The 21,297-nt window shown below is 40.4% G+C and overlaps 2 protein-coding genes across 2 annotated transcripts in view; one reads left to right on the plus strand and one right to left on the minus strand.

Annotated features, from left to right (window-relative positions):
* mybpc3 (myosin binding protein C3) overlaps positions 1-864 on the plus strand; it is a 34,250-nt gene extending 33,386 nt beyond the window's left edge. The window contains exon 32 of the mRNA XM_084935684.1: positions 350-864. Coding sequence (XP_084791810.1) covers positions 350-411 — 62 coding nt within the window. The 3' untranslated portion in view covers positions 412-864. The remainder of the gene's footprint in view (positions 1-349) is intronic.
* Positions 865-3,978: 3,114 nt separating this feature from the next.
* Positions 3,979-21,297, minus strand: part of lgr4 (leucine-rich repeat containing G protein-coupled receptor 4) — a 37,526-nt gene continuing 20,207 nt past the window's right edge. The window contains exons 5-18 of the mRNA XM_084935669.1: positions 15,920-16,135; positions 14,445-14,516; positions 13,150-13,218; positions 12,045-12,116; positions 11,783-11,854; positions 11,541-11,609; positions 11,387-11,458; positions 11,082-11,147; positions 10,883-10,954; positions 10,721-10,792; positions 10,510-10,635; positions 10,084-10,181; positions 9,749-9,802; positions 3,979-9,654 (exon numbers count right to left, since the gene is read on the minus strand). Coding sequence (XP_084791795.1) covers positions 8,246-9,654; positions 9,749-9,802; positions 10,084-10,181; positions 10,510-10,635; positions 10,721-10,792; positions 10,883-10,954; positions 11,082-11,147; positions 11,387-11,458; positions 11,541-11,609; positions 11,783-11,854; positions 12,045-12,116; positions 13,150-13,218; positions 14,445-14,516; positions 15,920-16,135 — 2,539 coding nt within the window. The 3' untranslated portion in view covers positions 3,979-8,245. The remainder of the gene's footprint in view (positions 9,655-9,748; positions 9,803-10,083; positions 10,182-10,509; positions 10,636-10,720; positions 10,793-10,882; positions 10,955-11,081; positions 11,148-11,386; positions 11,459-11,540; positions 11,610-11,782; positions 11,855-12,044; positions 12,117-13,149; positions 13,219-14,444; positions 14,517-15,919; positions 16,136-21,297) is intronic.

A 21,297-nucleotide genomic window follows, 5' to 3' on the forward strand; every position in this document is an offset into this window, starting at 1 on the left:
TCTTAGGAGGGATTTGACAGAGAATTATGGACTTTATTACAGTCTCCACATTTATGAGGTTTTAAATGTCCACTGAGAATGTTTAAACAGTTCAGCTGTATTCATTTATTTTTAATTCAACAATAATTATTAATTGAATCTACAGACAATCATCACCAAGCTGTGCAACTCTCCTCAGTTATGTGGAGGTGTGACTTTCAGTGAACTACAGTTCTGCTTCAGCATTTTTTAAAAACCAATAAAACAGTAAAAACACACTACAGACATTAATGTTACCTACTCAGCACCTAACAGATTAAGTAATTTTTTGTTTTGTTTTTACTGAATAAAAATCCCCCCTGCCTTGCAGCTCAAATTACTAGAGAAGATAAGAAGGAGCCCAAGAAGGAAAAAATTCAAGAAGCCAACTGAAGAGAAGATGGCATCTCAGAGTTCAGCTCCACATCCTTTTTATGTTTATGTGCTGCTTTCCTCTCCTGCAGTCATCTCACATCATGTTATCCTCACTGTTATATTAGTGTCATGTAAACCACTGGATGACTGAAGTGAATGGGACTCACTGAATTTGCTGTTCCTTTATTTTCATTTTGCTATAAGTATTTATTTTTAATTATCCCAAACAATGATCTTTATTTCAGTCTAGTTCTTGGTATTGATAACAGAGATAACAGTGTTTAGTAAGTAGTATCAATATTTAGGAAACTACTTTCTGATTTGCTGCTTGTCTGGGCTGATTTGTGTGCATAAAAATTACTTGAAAACAGAATTACTAAGTGATTTTTTTTCAGTCATGTAGTGTACAGAGCTGTGAGGACTATGTATTTGCTGTCTTTCTACTTTTTAATTTTTTTTTCACATTTACATTTAAGATCATCAAAGTTTACACAATATTGGACAAAAATAACCTGAGTAAATTCAAAACAGACTTACAACCACCGTGTTAAATCATGAATTAACTATGATTAATCACATTTTTCTTTTCGGAAAAAAGAAAAAAAAACTACAGACCTCAGTCCTCAGTTAAGGTCTGAGTTCTTGATTCAACAATATGAAAGGGAAAAAATGACATCTATAGGGGAGCTCCAAGGAGAAAACCACTGCTGACCAAAAAGAATACAAAAACTCATCTTAAATTTGCCAAAAAACCTCTTGTTGATCCCCAAGACTTTTGGGAAAATATTCTGTGGACTGATGAGACAAAAGCTGAACTTTATGGAAAGTTTGAGTCCCGTTACATCTTGCATTAAAACTTCTTAGAAAGAACATCAACAGTAAAACATGGTGGTGGTAGTATGATGTTCTGGGGCTGCTTCGCTGCTTCAGGACCTGGACAAAATTGCCATAGTTGATGAAACCATGAATTCTGCTCTCTACCAGTAAAGGAGAACATCCGGAGGTAAAGAGTACTTGACTTATGCAGCAGGGAAATGATTAGAAACACACCAGCAAGTCCACCTCTGCATGGCATGAATGCAGGTGTTGGATTGGCCAAGTCAATGTCTGGACTTAAATCCAACAGACTTGTTTTTGCATGACCTTAAACAGGCTGTTCATGCTCAAAAACCCTCCAATGTGTCTGAATTAAAGTAATTCTACAGAGAAGAGTGGGCCAAAATTCATCCACAGTAATGTGAAATATGAAAAAAAACCCTAAGAAATCAAGAAGTGTACTGTATATGTAGGTGGTATTACATTATAGTGCAGCAAGGATTTTTTGAAAACCCCCAAAGCCTGCCACTGATACTCAGAAGTCTGGTGCAATTGATACGAGTTTCTGAGAGCTTAGTTTTATTGTAACAAAGCCTTTTTAAAGCCAGAGCTGTAAGGCATGTGCCTGAACTATGTGAAGGGCTAGAATAGCTGGGATGTGATTAAATGTAGAGTAGAGCACATTCTGGCTTTGCTCCATAGTGGGCTCCTGTAAGATCACTCAACAGTTATTCCTTTGATGCCTTGAATGTAAATATTTCCCGTGCCCTCTCAGCGTACAGCTGAAAAAGATCCAGAGAGCCTTGTACGTGTCACAGGGTCACCTGGAACATACTTGATAAATGCTTTAGAGCATCTCTGTTTTTTGCAAGGTGTTTTGACATTGGACTTCACCAAAATCCACAAATGATGAGGGTAAAGGGTAACATGGCTGAAAGTTAAACCAAGCACATCAAATTTCCTGTCTGTAACAATTCCACATGACAATTTTTACTCATCACCTTGTTACAATTCATGAGCTACACCACAGAAAGGAGACAGCTGTGGTGGCTGGAAGTGGAAAGAAACTGAATGCCACAAAAAGTGTGAAATAAATTCACTGCTTGTTAATGTAAATATCTAATCAGCCAAACACAGGGCAGCATCTTAATGCATGTAGACATAATCAAAATGACCTGCTTAACTTTAAACTGAGCGTCACAACCAGGAAGGTTTTAGTATTTCTGAACATGGCATGGTTGCTGGTGCCATGTTCAGATGTCTAAGTATGTCTACGTATTTCCAAACCTGCTGAACTGCTGGGATTTTTCCATACAACCATCTCCAGGTTTTACAGATAATAGACAGAAAATGAAAAAGTATCCAGTGTGTGGCAGTTCTCTGGGTAAAAATGCGGTCAGAGAAGAATGGCCAGACTGCTTTTAACTAACAGAAAGGAAACAATAATTCACATAAACATCTGTTGCAATTCAGGTATGCAGAAAAACATCTCTGAATTCACAGCACATCAAACTTTGAAGCGAATAGGCTACAGCAGCAGAAGACCACACCAGGTTCACCAAAATTGGACAATTTAAAAGACTGGAAAAATACTGCCTGGTTTAACGAGTCTCTATTTTTACTGCCACATTCAGATCATTGTGTGCTAACAAGATAAAAGCATGGATCCATCTTGCCTTGTATCAGTGGTTTAGGCTGGTTTTGTATTAGTGTGGGGACAGTTTCAGGGAATGTAGCATCTTCTGACGGCTACACTGTGGTTGCAAAGGGATGGACATGGTCATGTCACAAAGCTCAAACCCTCCAAGGGTTATATAAATTAAATAAAAACAAATACAGCACCTCTGAGATTTGGTCGAATGTGAGACTTGCATCATGGATGAGCAGCAACTGTGACACTATCATGCCAGTATGGACCAAAAATCTCTGAGGAATGTTTCTGTGTCTTGAAGAATTAAGGCGGTTCTGAGAGCAAAAGTGGGTCCAACTATAGACAGAATAGAGGATAAATGTGACTATCTTGACTTTAACCTTTGTTGCAAAACAATGAATGTGCTGAGGACGGTGGGTCTAGCTTTAAAACCTCAGTAACTCACTGGCTACTGACTAGTGACTGATATCTCTTTAGCCAATGAGTGTGCAGTTTCATACCACATATAATCCACCATTTTGAAATAGAATATCTTGAAGAGTTACAAAACAGAATTACATTTCATTCAGCATGACCCAAAATGGTTAAGTGAGTCTATAAACTCAGCAAGAAAGTCTTCAGAGAGGTCAAGACAGAGAGCAATTTTCCCATAGACCTCTACAGGACCGGCAGTCTTTTTGCAACCACAACTATCGCCATCTGGTGGCCTTCAGAGACACTGCATGCAGGTTGAAGACACTTTCACATTGGCTTCATTTCTCCATCCAAGAAGCCTTGTCCTGGTTTTATACGCTTTAAGGCTCTGGCTCAGAACTAGCATTGTGTAATTAATCACATTGTTAGCTTGAAGATCAACTAAGTTTCTGTAATTTACATTTAGTGGCAGAAATGGTACAAAGTTTTGTGTATCCATCACATACTGGGTAATAAGACTGATAACTTCTCACTTTAATTCATCAGTTGTACCTCAACTGAACATGTGGACAGAGCAGCTGGCTCAAGTCACTTCAAATGTGGTACAAGCAAGCAAACAAATGACCTTTCCTCTCATATACCGCCAGATGCTGGTTTGTGAATAGGACTTTCATGGTCTTAAAAGCAACACAAAAGTACAAGAATTATTGTGTTCATCCAATTTTATTCATTCAAAATTTAAAGAAATACCTTTTTTTCTACTTTAACAGAATAAAAACAACTCGGGGAGATCTCACGTGTAAAACTAGTAAGATTTAATTCAAACTGAAAATAAGTGAGATACTTTATATATAATCTGTATTATTCTGCAGGTTCATATCTATAAAACATAAAAACAAAAAAATTCATAGTTTAAGGTTGGTTAAAAAAAATCACAGTATACAGTACATAGATTCCTCCCACAATTTGCAAAGAACTAAAACGATGTACAAACAGAGGTGACAAATTAAAGGAAAGGCCAACTTTAAGCCGTATGTAAGGTGTGGCATTCATTCATTCATTTATTCTACAAGTCTGTTTGGATGACGGTGCCGGAGAGCCCCGTCTAACTTATCAGTCTACAATCTCCCATAGGTGCTGAGATCTGGCGACTGTGAACACATGACAAACATTATTAACGATTCAATGATCCCTCGTGCCCTGTGGGATTATCATCCTGGAAGAGACTGCTCATATGATGACAGAAATGCGTCACCACAGGATAAGCTGTGTAGCTAGTCGCTAAGGAAAAGTTCTATTTTGCAGAGAGACAAGCAGACCTAAACATATCAACGTTGCATGGATGTCAGGCATTTGAGTTTTCCTTTAATTTGTCACCTATCCTCTGTCAATGTAAAGCCAAGAATGCAAAAAAAAAGAAAAAGAAAAAAATGAACAAATCACTGTTGGTAGCCACTACAGTTGAGGAGGTAGCTTCCGTAGTTAGCATGCCATTCTTGATTATCTGTGTTCAAATAATTTACAGACAGACACAAAAACAAAAAACAATAATCAAAACTACACAAAAAGAAAGAAAGAAAGAAAGAAATAGATGCATACATTTTCACCACGTGGCGCATCAGACATCTCAAACAGTCAGCGAGACATTTTGGTAAGTGAACTTATTTACACACTCAGTTGTCTGGTGTGTGAAAACAGAAGATAGGAGTCGAAACGCCGAAATTGAAAGTTGCAGTAGAAGAACACAAGAACGTTTTATTGGTGGAAGAAAATGTTTCCCTACATTGCCTGAATTCCAAAGCGCTCACATGACGTGCACTTGTGAATACATGCTCAGAGGGTGTATCCACCTCAATGTGTACAGTCATGCTCTAGCACAACACCAGCCAATCCCTCGTCAAACACAGCTTCACTTAGGTCAGCTCTCAGGATGGAAAGACCTACATTTTACTTTAAAGCATTAAAAAAATGCTTTTCTGATGAGCTAGACGGACGGGACTCAGTATAACTTAAGCTGATAGCGAGTCTCAAACAGCAGAGTTAAAGTAGTCAATCTGTTATAGATAAATCTTCCTTTTCTTTTTAAATCAAGGCCTTATTTTCCTTTTTTTTTGTACCATCACATATTTACTAGTCAATCCATCATATACAGGAAACACACAGGCTGCACACAAATACCTTTTAATACAGGAGCACACTGCAGATGCTTGTCTTTAAATATCTGTGGGTGACTAACAACCGCCCCCATTTCGGTTATACTCGTCCATTTCATACTTATTGGCAATGCTAATGCACCATCTTGTCAACTCAGCTGGCTGCCAGTCTTGTGTAGTGTTCAAATCACGTGAAAGTGAAAGCAGTATTACATTCATGTTTTTGTCTTGGATGATATTCATGAGTTTGTTTGTTTTTTTTCTTGCTCATGAGCCAAAATCTGTTTAATATGTATACGACTTCAATCAATAGTATAAAAAAAGCAAGTTTTGGCTGCTCCATTGCCACAAGGGGTCACCACAGTGGGTAGCTCTGCACTTTTTTGTAGTATAACCAGCATAAATGTAGCTGATTTAAATTCGTAGACTGTTTATTGCCTTTTTTTTGCAACATATATGTGAGTTTCCATGCTCTGAAGTAAATCCAGGGTTGTAAATGTTTGCTAAACATAGAGCAGGTGGATAAAAAAACGAATACAAAAAAAAAGCCTGGCTTAGGTTATGCTAAGCTAACAAGCTGCTGGCTGTCATCTTACCCTAAGCCAGTGGTTCCCAAATTTTTTTGCTAGGCCCCCCTTTGTTTTACAAGAAAAATGTTCGCGCCCCCCCCTCGCACGCACAAACACATCCTCCAACCACACACACCCTTATTTTGCTCCATTGCGGTTTATTTCACACCTCAAACATTTAGTAAACAATTAAGCAAATACAAGTAATCTGCAATAAATTACAGGTAGTAATAAAATAAACTACTAACTCTTTTATGCTACGTCCGCACCTACACGGGTATTTTTGACAACGCAGCTGTTTCGTCCACATGTAAACGGCGTTTCGAATCACCGACTTTTTAAAACTCCTTTTTTGCATCTACCTGTTTACGAGGAATACAGAGCTCGTCACGCAGCGTCAAAGGTATGTGCCTTTTTTCATGTCACGCTGTGCGCCACGTTATTGTTTACATGAGATGAATTGCAGAATGGCAGATAGTCAGATTAACAGTATTTTGTCTCTATCTGCAGGTTTTACACGCTTACATATACACACACAGTTACTGTCCCTCTATTTAGAAAGGCAAAGGCGTCACGGTGTAATTATTTCACGTGTAGTTGTTTTTTTACTGTAATAATATTCAACATTGCTATCAATACATTTTTCAAAAAATGCCTCTCTGTGCAAAATGAGTTTAAAAACATAAACAGCTGTGGGATACTGTTTGTCCGTGATTTGAACAGGGGTAACAAATCATGGCAGGATCAGCCTGATATTATTTGTATCCCACTGTAACTTTACTGTATAAAGAGCTAACATCTCCAAAATGTCAGGAGTAGTTAGTCATTACAAGTGTTTGTGAACTAAAAATCACGAATGTGGGATGCTGTTTGTCCGTGATTTGGAGAGCCCAGCGCTGCTCCCGACGAAGGGGAAACCAATTATGCAGGGGAGACCTACCTTGGCAACTACATTGGAAACATATTCAGCTATGCTTCATCTCCTGCTTTGCGTTTCTGTGGCTGCCCCGTGCTAGCAGTGTCCATGCGTTTTGTTTTTTCCCCCCTTTTCATACCGCGCCCCCCCTGCAATGGCTCTGCGCCCCCCCTAGGGGGGCGGGCCCCACACTTTGGAAAGGTCTGCTTTAAGCAAACAAGCACATTTCCCAAAATGTTGGTTTATTCCTGTGATTTAAATGATTTCTTTTTTTATTATTATTATTCATAGGATTCAATTTTTGAGCAGTTTATGCTTATAAATACTCTGCATTCAGCACCATTAACAATCACCCTGTAGGCCACAACCAATCTGAGTATCAGGCCTAGGCAGATCTCATTTAAGTGTCATTGTACTGAAAAGGCTAACAGCATGCATTGCTCTGTAATTTAGCAAACAAATAGCTCAAAAAGGAAAAACAAATATGAAAATAAGGCCCAGATTTTAAAATAACTGGAATTTTCCATAAGAAAGATCAAAAATTGTGACATGAACCTGCATGAGAGTGCTTGTTTTGGTTTTTTGGTGAGGAAAAACTAATAAAGGTGCTGTTGTTTTGGTGAATGCTTGTTATTACACTGTATTTATCATTCAGAGGCCAGAAACTGTCTCCACCCAGCCAGAGACTTAATGCTACTCAAACAATAAATAATCTTTCACAACCGCTGCGCCTAGTTGTTGCTGAAACAGTGATATCTGCTACTTTTAATCACATTCTTAGTCTTAAAGTAAAGACATGTTTGTTTTAGACTATTTTAGACACTTTACAATCACACGCAGGCAGGGCAGAAGTTATTGCTGACTTTATATTATCCCCCCCGCTAGGTGAAGACCACCTGAAAGTTACATTCATACATGAAAGTTTAGAGTGATTATTACATTTGCTACATTTTTGTAAAAGAAAAAAAAATTATAAAATCAAAAGTTGCTGTGAAGAAACTTAAAAAATTGACAAGATGTATAATAATTAAAAATTTAAAAGCTTATAAGTACAGGTGAAACAGGGCAAAAAAAATCATTAACACATACATGGAGGCTTGCAGACGCAGGCACCGGTGGCAACATTTTCCTTTGCGAGATCCTTTGTCGACCAGTTTGTGATGCAACTTTCTCGGTTCAAACCAAGTTCCCTTTAAATGATTGGCTGCGTCTGTTAACACAGTTATTAGAAACTAAGTGCTTGCTGAATCGTAGGGTAGTTGGCACATTTTGCTGTTTGATATAAAAACGTTTATTCTTGTAGCATCCAAGTTCACATGACACAAATGCGTCATTAGTCCTTGACTCGAGGTATGTTGTATGAGTAGTGTACAAGAGGAAGGCCTCTGCTCTGACAAAAGCAAGCTCGGCCACACGCCTGAATCTGGTCCGAGCTATCTGACACAAAAGAGTCCCCCTCGTCTGCGTACTCAGACTGTGCAGACGGCGTGCTGCTGTCTCCCCAAAACCCCTCCGAGCGCTGGTATGCCGCAGCTCCAGCCAGGAGGGTGGGACAGCTGTGGGACTTGACCAAGTGTCTACAGACTGTGGAGGACGAGGGGGAAGAGCAGGTCCTGGCACGCAGTGCTGCCTCACACTGCTCACAAACAACCACCTCACCGCAAAGCTGCGAGTACATCCCACAGTCAAAGCCTAGGTGTGTTGAGGAGCCCCCGTCTGTGAGCTCAGACCCTCCGCCACTGTCATCTCGGTGACCTTCTGTGGTGGTCTTCATCTCCCTGGTTGAACTTCTGCGACTGCGTAGTCTCAGCCAGTCCTCCCTGAAGGCTGGGCTGAAGAACACGTACAGCACTGGGTTCAGGCAAGCGGGCAGCGGGAAGAAGATGAGGGTGACGGTCTTGGCAATCTCCGGGCCACCAGCTGTGGAGCCAGTCAGGAGGGGGGCAAAAGAGAACGCTGCCACAGGACAGAAGAAGATGCAGTTGGTGAAGATGAGCCAGGCGATGTGTCTCAGGGCACCCGTCTGCTCCGGATCTGCCAGCTCCACCCTGCCCAGTGTGCAGTACAACTGGGTGTACACAGCTGCGGTGAACAGGTAGGCCACGGCGTTGAGCAGCACCAAAATGACCGTAACACTCAAAGCTGGACGCTCGCCGCCGGCAAACGGCAGGCAGAGAGGAGACGAAGACTGATCACCGGAGGTCACGAGAGGCAGGCAGGCCCCAGCGGCGGCCAGCAGCGCCAGCAATCCTGCAGCGAGGCTGAAGCGTCGATCTCCTCTTAAGCACCCGCGACGGCTGCTGGCACTCCTCCTGGGCGACATCATGACCTTCCCAAGAATCATCCGCACGGCCACGCTGCGCTCCACGGATGCCAGCGACAGCAACAAGACTGACCACTCTGACGAGAAGACGGCCAGAACTCCTGTGATCTGACAGCCGGGTCCCATCTCCCACCACACCCCAAACTCAGCAAAGGATCCCCACGTAGCAACATCGAGCACAGTCAGCACGCCGACGTACAAGCCCGTGAGCAGGTTGGCCAGAGCCAGCAGCCCCATCAGCAGCCTGGCTGGAGAAAGAGACGGGGTCGGGCAGTGGGAATGGGCACCAGCTCGGTGTGAGGGAGAGAAGGTGGCCACCAGCACCAGGCTGTTAAAGACCAGCGACACCAGGCAGATGAACCAGACTGTCAGACGGATCATCCAGTTACCCAAGAGGTGTTCACAAGGCTTGAAAGCTCCTGAAAAGCCAACAATATGACAAATTTAGTTATTATCTTTTTAGGGATTATTTCAAATCTTTAACACTGATTGATAAACACAAAAGCTGACTACCTGGTGAAGGAGAACAATGCATAACCATTGAGATTTTTTCCACATCTTCCCCACCTACAAGAAGAAAGAAAATGGATATACTAAGAGGGAAAAGTGTTGTTGTTTTTTTTTTTAACTCAATCCAAACTAGTAACATTGCTGTTTAAGCTCTCTGTGATACTTTCAATTTAAATGTAGTTTACATTTTTTATATCTTTTTTTGGGAATTTTACACACTCATGACAGCCAGGAAATATAGCACAATTTTTAATGTTAGTAAGATGGAGTTACACTAACACTGCAAACAATCTTTTTACTTAAATAACACATGCAGTTAACATGTCCGCCATCCCCACCTGCAGTTTTCTTCATGTGTTCTTTCTCAAAAGAAGTCGTCACTGAGTCACATCCAATGAATGCACAGCACTGGTAGGCGTAAGGGACAGAAATGGACCTTAAAAAAAAAAGAAAATGTTTATCATTTAATAGCACTGGCAGATTTAAGTGTTGTATATACATTTCTGGCCCTTCCGATTGCTTCCAATAGTAGTATTTAGATGTGGACTAGCCTCCTCATTCGTGGAAGCTGTTGTGTTTTCCTCAGTTTTTCTATACCATTGTTGATTTGTTTCTCTTTGCTGTACTGAGGGACAACTGTTCAGTTTATACTTGTGTGCACTATGTATGCTTTTCAATTCTTGAAAACTACTTGTCCTCTTTGTCTAAGCATGCAAGTGTACTTTACACTTACATGTCCTCAGCCTACACAGCGTCATTCTCACCTGAGTTTAGGCAGGTTATTTGCAGTTAGCACATTTTTCATCTGCGGGTTCCCGGAGAGTTTCAGCTGACTGAGCGCGCTCAGTCCAGCTGTTGGAATCCCAGTGAGAGAGTTCATACTCAGGTCTCTGCAGAAATGATTGCACACAGACAGTTTAATTTTGTAGGGCACAGAGAGTGACACCAAACAGTGTGACTGAAGGTCCTACTCACAGGTTGGTGAGCGCCCTGAGGGTGAGGAAAGCATCTCTGTGGATAACTCGGATTTCATTTCTACTCAGGTCTCTGTGTAACATAACTCAGTGAATTCACAAATCAGGCATAAAAACATTTGTTTATATTGCATCAAGGAAGTGCATGACTAAGTGGACTTACAGTAAACGGAGAGCAGAGAGACCTTGGAAAGTGTCTCGGTTAATTTTTTCAATATGATTGTGCTGAAAGTTTCTGTAAATGGGAAACATAATTTTATCAGGTTATAAACAAGCAAACATTTCTTTAATCGCCTTATTTGTTTATTTTTTCTGCCTTTTAAAGCTTTCTTTTGTGTAATGGCTTTTCGATCTTCACTCACATCTCCTGCAGCTGGGTGCAGCCCTGGAGGGAAGGTAACTGTTTTATCTCATTGTAGGACATGTCGCTGATGGAGGAAAACAAACAGCTTCAATAACTGCACAACTGGGACAAATTAAAATGAAAGAACAAAGACAAAAAGGTTGGACTGTTCCATTCAGTGATAACTGGTCTGTAAAAATGAGTGCACAGACCTTACTAAAACACTATATATAGTTCTGCACTGTTCGACCTACTCTACTCTCTTTGTATGTTCCTAACGATCAATTACCTGCTGTAGGTAACAGGAAAGAGAATGTTTCTTACAGCGTTCGCAGCACTTTGAGGTCCTCGCACAGATCAGTGGGTATGGACGATATCTTGGTGCCCGACAGGGTCCTGAATATGAAAAGCTACTCAGTCACTTCTGAAACACAAAATCGCACAAGCAGAGAAAGATGCCACATCTGAGTTCACTTACAGACTCTCAAGGTTGTTAGTCCATGTAAGGATGGGGAAGTCCTGCATCATACTGGCGCCACGCAACATCCTGAAAACACAAGTTTGAAGAATAGTAAAATCATTATTACAGAGATCAAAGTGTGAGATGGTGTGACTTAAATAAGACTGACTGACTCTTAGAGCACATTCAAATTGCCTTTTTCATATATTTTTATTCAGCACTACCATCTGTCAGGAGTTGAGCCTGATGGAGGGACTTACAGTGAGTGCAGGCTGGACAGGTTCTGGAAAGCTGACGCGCCCACGAATGACAGAGGGTTGTCATAAAGATGTCTGGGAGAGCAGAGGGGGGAGAATTCAAAGCAAAAGTCATTCACTATGCGAGAATGGCACCATCTTCTGGACATTCATCTTTCTGAAGCCTCAAACTTGTATATGGCGTATTTACAAAGTTAAGCTATGAGTGTGCCATGTCTGTTTATAAATGAGTGTCTGCAAGTCAGAGGGGAGAGTTGGACCTTACATGGTTTTCAGCAGGGGATTGTTGTGGAAGGCCCCCTCGGGTATGGAAGCAATATCATTGCTATGAAACCCACTAAAGAGAGTAAGTAAGTAAAGTAAAATTTTATTTATATAGCACATTTCTAGATAGAAATCACAAAGTGCTTCACAAGATATAACAGATTCTAAAAAAAAAAAAAAAAACAAAGTTAGCAAAAAGCAATTTTAAAAAGATGTGTTTTTAGCTGTTTTTTTAAAAGTAATCAATGAATCAGCGGATCGTAAGTCCTGAGGAAGGGAATTCCACAGTCTGGCGGCCACAGTAGCAAAAGCTCTATCACCCCTAGTTTTCAGTCTCGTATACTGAGTGACAAGTAGGCCCTGACTACTCGACCTCAGAGACCTACTAGGGGCATAGGGCTGTAAAAGTTCAATAATATATGGTGGTGCTTGTTGTTGAAGAGCCTTAAAAGTTAAAACCAAAATCTTAAAATGGACTCTAAATTCGACCGTTGCATAAGCAACGGTGTTATATGTGAAAATTTAGAAGCTTTCGTCAAAAGTCTTGCTGCAGCATTCTGAACGATCTGCAGACGCTCCAAAGAACCTTTGTTTATTTGTTGAACCTTTGAGAAGGTGGCAGTGTCAGTAAACTTTCCACAGTTCAACACGTGGCATACACATTACTTAATTTCACATACTCTAAGCCAAAGTTAAAAAAAAAAAAAAGACATAATGATTCTATCAGTGAGTTAAGTGTCAAATGCTTTAAAAAAACTTTTATCAAAAAAACATGTTATCTATTTCTCTTTAAACATCATATCCAAAAGGTAAAAGCTCAGATATATAACGATGTAACAGCATTAAAGTCAACAGAATATTTTGTTTCTGTGTGTGACAAACAGAAACAGTCACAGAAATGAAGGTAGCTTAAAATAATTTCAGTATACATGTGTCTAATCCTCTAATATTTAATATAATTGATATTTTCCTCATTACACATCTGTCCTTTTTTAAACCAGAAAAAAAGACAGCAACTTGCCTCAGTGAGGCATTAAAAGCTTCCTAGCTTTAGTAACAGTACAAAATGTCTTTCTCAGGCAGCAGAAATGGGGCAGTATACTCACAGCTCTTTCAGTTTGGGGAGGGCCTGTATTGCTTTGGGAAAAACCTTCAGGTTGTTGAAGTTAAGATCTCTAGACAGAGAGAGACACAGGAAATCAGCGCAGTTTCATCCATCCTGTTTCGCATCCAAAAATCAATGCAACATTTAAACAAGGACATCTACAATTAGGAGGAAAGACTGGTTTTGTGACTAAGGCCAGCACAGAGTCACGCACTATTGCGTGTCCCCCCCACACACACACATTTTAGCCAGAGTCAAAGGAAAATTATCAGCCCTGTAAATATTTTATAAACACTTTTGTTAATTGGGGTTTCATGTACTCGGACATTACTGATGTTTTTGTTTATTAATGGTCACACATAATGGGGAAATGCATTGATTTCTGTCAAATAAGGTAACAGAGACTCATTGCCTCTAATGATCTACTGATCAACCGAACCTGCTTCTTCCCCCAAAGGCCTAGCTCCAGAAAAAACCCCTGCTCGTTTCTCTAAATATAACAAAAGCACATTAATCTATTAAATATTAAAATACTGAATGCTTCCAAGTACACTGTGTTGTAAGAAACTAGTTAATAATCCATTTTTAATCAATTTATTACTGGGTTCATATTTTAAGCAAAAAAATAAATATTGTTGACAATATCCTTGTTCAGGTTCCAGAACTGAGACATATTCAGTTTCAGTCATAAGCATTTTTCTTTGCTTAATAAACATATGCAATAACCCACAATGAGTCTGCCCCTGAATGTATGAATGAATGACTATTCAGCAAAAGCAAAGAAAGCCCTTCAAGTCCTTACCAAACCTTTCTGTCAGCAGCTAAACCTCTTGCCTCCACAGATATTACACACTTAAAGAAAAAAGATACATTAAAAAAACTGATGAAATGTAATACTGTACTAATTTTATAAGCTTACTTGTGTCCCCTGTGCTGTGTCATTGTGTCTGTAAATACCAACAATGGCTCAGAGCAAGTGCCACCAGATTATGTGTTGTACAGTAACCATTTGCCAGGAGGTACGGCTGTCACTGAAAGGTTTTTCATGGCTCTGTGGCAGTAGGAAGTGAACAGTGGGAGGGCAGATTTGATAAGCATCATGTACTTTGCTCTATTTATCCTAGAGCAATTAAAGGAGGAAGTGGACACAATGATGTCTGGAGGACTGAAGCAGAGGAGGGTGGGGCAAGGGGGGACATGTTAACACACACAAATATGAGCACCAACACGCACGCAGGCACACACACACACACACACACACACACGACAACAATTACAATACTGCTGTGTACTTACAGCGTCTCCAGGTTTACAAGTCCAGAGAAACAGTTGTCTCCTATCTCGTTGATTCTGTTGTTGTGAAGATGCCTGAAAAAGGTAAAACACAGATCTGCAAGACTGTCGTACCAAAGAGAAATAAAATCCTTCAATCATTCCTCGTGGGTTGTAATCTACTTTTCAGCTTTTGCAAAAATATCCCATGCATGATTTCTGAATGGCGCTTATGAATCAGGTGTCTGTGCTGTATGTGTATATGCAAAGAGTCCTCCTCGCCTAATAGATTCAAGGTCTTTTCTTCCTGTTTATTCTGACGTGTTTATACTAACCCTGCAGCAATGCCACTCAATGCGTGTGTTCTTGAGCGTGTGTTTATGTGAACATATAACAGCAGCAGTGAAAAAAAAAAGGTCTGGAACAATCCCTTGGATTCGCAGTGCAACGCATTTTTGTACAAGCTCCTGGCCAAGGATGGTTTTAGGATTTCCCTTAATACATAAAACAACATAACTTCTGCGTCACTGCTCAGCATCAAGCTCCTTTTACAAAGATTTTGCTAACATTGATTTGCAATGTCCGGTGCCTGTGGCTCGTTTCACTGCAAAAACGCCCTCATGCATAAACACAGCAGAGAATGAGTAGCGACCTGTTTAGCTGACTTATTAAGCTGTAAGCTGTGGAAATAAACTATGGTATGTCTGTGTTTGGAGTTTGACCCGCAGTCAAGCTGAGGATACATTGATAGCTAAAGCTCAGCTCAAAGAAAGATATTTTATGTTGACTTGTGGTGACAGAATAATACAAATGATATATGAAAAAACACAAACTATAGCTTACTTAACTCAGATGGGAACACAGGCAATACATTTAGATTTTACTAACATGATGTTAATTATACAGCCAAGTAGAAGAGATTTACCCATGACTCAGAAACTTAAGTACCTTTAAACTATAGCTAAACTCACCCTATAGAGAGTTAACATGTGCTGGCATTATAACCTGAGAATCGTCCTGATCTTATTGACAACCCACCCCCGAGGAGTTTCACTTTGGCATCTCCCTCTGGCCATGTGAATGTTTGCAGTCGCATTGCCTGCTTAATTATAGTTTTTCCAAAAAGTACACCAACGAGTTGTTCCTGCTGAGTTATTCTGTGTATAGTTCTATGAAAACTGCATGCAAAGGTCCTTTAGCTATCCTGGGGAATTTACTTTTATGGCAACTGTTTCACAGGCAGGCTACTTAAACATGATGTTAATAATTTGATATTTATACCAACTATCAACAGATCATTTATAGATTTACATCCATCTAAAGTTAAGGCACAAGGCGGTTTGGTGCCCTATGACGTTCATCATCCGCCCTGCACTCTGCACCATTGGCCCGACTGGCCAGAAACAATTGTCAAGTACACTGTAAACATTAACGCTTAAATGCTACTGTGCAGATTTTCATTCTAAACCACAATTAAACAGAAGCTTAATATAACTTACAGTACAACTAAACTGGTGAGGTTTGCAAAGGCGTTGTCTGGTATGTACAGGATGCGGTTAAGTGCCAACGTCAGAGCCTGAAGGTTCGCCTGGTGCCTCAGAGAACCGACGGGCACCTCCATCAGGTTGTTATCATCCAACCAGAGGTGGCGCAGCTGCTGAAGGCTTTCAAAGCTGTCATCTGGAACAGTTGTAATATGGTTGGCATCCAGGCGACTAAAAAACAGAGCAAAGTAGAAACGCATTTGTACTTTGGATTGGATTTAATAAATACATATAGAAATTACATTGCAATAATGGCACCATTACCTTCACCCTCTACACTTTCTTGAGCTTTTCTCTGAGCCCTTGGTATACATTTGTTATGCAAATATATATATATATTAGGGCAGGGCAATATGGCCAAAAATATTTATCACAATATATATTTGGAAATTTGCGATAACGATATAACTGACAATATAATTGACGCGAGACAAAATACTTTACAACTCCACAACTTTATTAGTGCAAAAAACCCCATCAATGTATTTTCACTTAAACAAGCAGCTGTTTTTTTAAGTAAAAATATAAAAATTTAACAGTGCAAATTCCTTGCTGACAGTTTAACCAAAAGGCATTTCCAGTGAAAACTGGCTGACATATCCTGAGCATAACCATGTTTAATATCCACAAAACTTAAAAAGAGGTTATACACACACAATACGGTAATATTATGTTGAAGCACAGTACGTATCACTCCGCAAGGCTCCTGCCTACGATAGCCGTAATGCTCCGACAATCCATCAAGTGGTGCAACTTCGTAGCTTAGCAAAGTCGTACTAAAACATTTTTTGACAGATTTTCGAGCGCCGTGTACAACATAAAATCGGTTCGATGTCAGTAAGCACAACCAGAATTCATACATAAGGTGCACCGGATTATAAGGGGCACTGTCGATTTTTCAGAAAATCAAAGGATTAATTTTAAGAGCGACTTATTTTCCAAAAAAACAAAGTAATAACGATGGTCCGCTTGCATGCTCTACCAAAAATTGTGCTTTGTTGTGTATCTGACGGATGAAAGCCAAACCAGTTCCACACCACTGAAGTTGCAGCATTTTTACAAACCAATTCTGGTTCATCTCTTTCATTTAACGATCCGCTTTCGCCCTTTTCATTCTCCGTCGCTGCCATGCTTTTTCTGCCACTGACATCAAGTCAAGAAAGCTCCTTACCATGCATGGAGGGTTTCATCCCAAGTCCAGCACCCTGAGGCTGTACGCTAAGCGGAAGGAAGGAGGCCGGGGACTGGTGAGTGTCAGCACCACAGTCCAGAATGAGACAACGAACATCCATGAATACATTGGGAAGATGGCCCCAACTGACCGAGTGCTCAGTGAATACCTCAGGCAGCAGAAACCCAAGAAAGAGGAGAGAGACAAGGAACCATCATGGAAGGACAGGCCCCTGCACGGTATGTACCATCGACAGATAGAGGAGGTGGCTGATATCCAGAAATCCTACCAGTGGCTGGACAAAGCTGGACTGAAAGACAGCACAGAGGCACTAATCATGGCAGCACAGGAGTACAAGATCCATAGAGGCTGGGGTCTATCACACCAGGCAAGACCCCAGGTGCAGGCTGTGTAAAGATGCCCCTGAGACAATCCAGCACATAACAGCAGGGTGCAAGATGCTAGCAGGCAGGGCATACATGGAGCGTCTTAACCAAGTGGCCAGCATAGTGTACAGGAACATCTGTGCCGAATATGGCCTGGAAGTTCCGAGGTCCAAATGGGAGACGCCCCCAAGGGTGGTGGAGAATGACCGAGCTAAGATCCTGTGGGACTTCCAGATACAGACGGACAAAATGGTGGTGGCTAACCAACCGGACATAGTGGTGGTAGACAAACATGAGAAGACGGCCGTAGTGATCGATGTAGCGGTTCCGAATGACAGCAACATCAGAAAGAAGGAACACGAGAAGCTGGAGAAACACCAAGGGCTCAGAGAAGAGCTCGAGAGGATGTGGAGGGTGAAGGTAACGGTGGTCCCCGTGGTAATCGGAGCACTAGGTGCGGTGACTCCCAAGCTAGGCGAGTGGCTCCAGCAGATACCGGGAACAACATCGGAGATCTCTGTCCAGAAGAGTGCAGTCCTGGGAACAGCTAAGATACTGCGCAGGACCCTCAAGCTCCCAGGCCTCTGGTAGAGGACCCGAGCTTGAAGGATAAACCGCCCGCAGGGGCAGCGGGGTGTTTATATATATATATATATATATATATATATATATATATATATATATATATGAACTCCATGTGCTCCAGCTCCAACACAGAAAAACTGAAAACCCTGTGTAGATTTATGTCTTCATGCATGTTCAATCATCCAGGTAAGAAAATCCCAGAAAGTTGGTTCTATTCACGTGGATGGAACGTTTTGAAAACCATGTAGGTTTACAATGCCGAGGGGAATGAAAACAGCAAAATAAAATAAAACAAAATAAAAATAGGGGAAACAAGAAAAAAATAATCCACCTATTAAGAGTACGCCTGTGTCAATAAAAAGGTTTTTAGTCTGTTTTTAAATTTATGCAGATGTAATTAATCTCAAACAACAGGACCACAATAACTGAAAGCACCCTCAGTACACTCAGATCTAATTCTAGGAACAGTTAACAGATCTGCACCTGATGACCTGAGCGCTCTGACTGGACTGTAAAGTGAAATGCTTAAACAGGGTGGCTGTGGCTCAGCAGGTAGAACGGGAGTGGGGTGGTTCAATCCCTGGCTGTTCCAGTCGGCATGCCAAAGTATCTTCGGGCAAGATACTGAACCACAATTTGCTCTCCGATGCATCGATCAGAGTGTGAATGTTAGACAGGAAGCACTTGCGCACAGTAAAAAGTGCTTGTGTGAATTAGGCAAGTAAGCGCTTTGATTGCTCAGGTAGAGCAGAAAAGCACTATATAAGAACCAGTACTTTTACTAATACTTACTACTTTATTTAATTGGATAGAAATTGTATTAAACATGTAAACATTCTGTTACAACCCGGCTTAAAAGCCACAACATAAATATGGAGACTAATACCAGAATTTCATAGAAAAGGGGTTTTATTTTAAATTACATAACAAGTGGGGCGTAACACATTCATAACTTTACTGACAACAATGGAAATCTTTCTCTTTTCTTTCTCTCGTTTTCTTAAACTATCCATGTTGTATATTAGGTGGTGTCAAAAGCAAATTACCTATATCATCATGTTTCTTTGGCATGTTCTATAGAACATAAGACAGGCCCTTTTGCCACAGTGGTTTAACTCACAGCCTACTTTTAACCCTCACTTCTGAGAAACAGTGAAACACCTGAAATTCTCCATGTCCCCACAAACTCGTAGCTAAGACATGAATGTTTATTTAGTAGCCATATATAGCAAACTCAAATTCTTTGTAGACAATTCACAGAATTTACATTTAAAAAAAGCAATATCTGCGTGTACCATGAATGATCCAACAAGATCCTAAAATTCTGATCACTGACAGTTTTGGGATTAAAAAAAATAAACAAGAAGATAAAAAAAAGGATTTAAACAGTATTATGAATGCACAAGTGCTCTTTTCACCATAACCACGTTACGTTCTCCTGCTATCCTCCCTAACTGAGTGTCTCACCCTCCCTCAAAATTCCTCAAGTGTCTGGCCTGTAAGAAAAACAGACATGATTGACATTTAGCTCTCTACAGGCTTTATACAAACCAAGTCCTTACTCTGCCAATGCATAATACTTCAGCTACAGACCCTAAAACCCCAACAGAGAAAAGACATCTGTTAAAAAAGGAAGAAGAAAGCCGGAAAAAAGAAAAGGGAGGACATATGGAGGGATACAGAGGAGTGATTATAGCTGAAGGCAGAATTTTCAGCACATTTCTCCAGCTGGATGCATTCCTACTTTAGTCTCTGTCAAACTCAAAGGCACGGTGCTGGAGAGAGGTGGTGTCTCGAAGAAACTGGTATTTTGAAGTTGGTGAAACGACACTACATATGAGGGTTAATGGAAAAGATAATTGTGAAAAGGCCGATGCTTACAAGCAAACGTAAAAACTCCAGAAACAAACAGAAAAGTTAGCAACGGATTGGCTGAATAAGACTCACCTACAAATACAGCAGCGGAGTGATAAGAATGTGATATGACTGAAAGAATGTTCAAATGCCTCAAAACAGATTAGGCAAATAAATCATTTCAACAATCACTCTCAACATTTTAGTTACTGTAAAATTGCTGTGTACAGTCACACATTAAACAGGAGCCACTATCTACAAGAATTTGGTCCACCTGGTGCGCAACATAAATGCAACTCCACCACACACTCAGGCATGAGACAACAAGGCTATACAGTTTACAGCACAAATGCTTACATCTAGAACAGTTATTAGAAAAATTCAGCACGCGTTTTTAAAGACTTGGACATAACTGATGGTTTTGTTTATTAATGGTCACACATAATGCTGGCTGTGCGTTCAGCTAAATCCTAACGGCAACACATCTGCAACGTCAACATTAACACGATGAAGCTCAGAAAGTAAAGTGCTTACAACTGTCACTGTCTTAATTTTGCAGCTTAGTAAATAAATGTTTACTAGTTAGTACTGAACACACAATACATCCTAAATACTGCACAAGCTGAAAACCAAGATACTCAGTTATTCATTAGTTGCTAAAGACAACTTTTGGGAGTCAGTCCAAACCACACGGTAGTACTGTGAATCACATAGCGGTACTGCGAAAGTAACTGGGATTTATCATCTGACATTTGGGAATCTTTGTGGTAAATTTAAAAGCGATCCCTCTCGTAGATGTTTACCACCAAAATTGTGGGCCAACTAATCAACACAGCAAGAAGCTACAACACAGCCCTCCCCCCAAAAATAATCCCAGTAAAAATCAGCGCAGCCGATTTTTTTTTCCTGTTTTTCACAACATGAAACTAAAAGCTCAGCTGCACAGTACAGAACCATTTGCATACATTTGTTATGCAAATTTTCAGCAGCAAATGTTATCGTTACATATCATAGTAGATAAACTGTCCTGCAGTGCTACTGTTGCTTCATTATCATCTTTGTGAGTACCCATCTTGGATGGGCTTGTTAGTTTGACGTTAAATTCCATTTCCACACCGTAAGTTGCTTAATACACTAAGAGTGCTTCGTTACTACAGTACATATTCCTAAGTACACACTTAAAACACATCAGTATCTGTAAATTCTAGAAGAAACAGGCTTTTTAGTTATTGATTGAGCCGCTCTAATAGAAACACTGTATGTTTATAGTAAAAGTATTATAAAATAGTTTATAGTACAACAGCATCTCCACTTTTTGACCATTCACATTTTCCATA

This window comes from Perissodus microlepis, chromosome 1, assembly GCF_051167445.1.
Source record: "Perissodus microlepis isolate ML-2025 ecotype Zambia chromosome 1, ASM5116744v1, whole genome shotgun sequence".
Lineage (NCBI taxonomy): Eukaryota > Metazoa > Chordata > Actinopteri > Cichliformes > Cichlidae > Perissodus > Perissodus microlepis.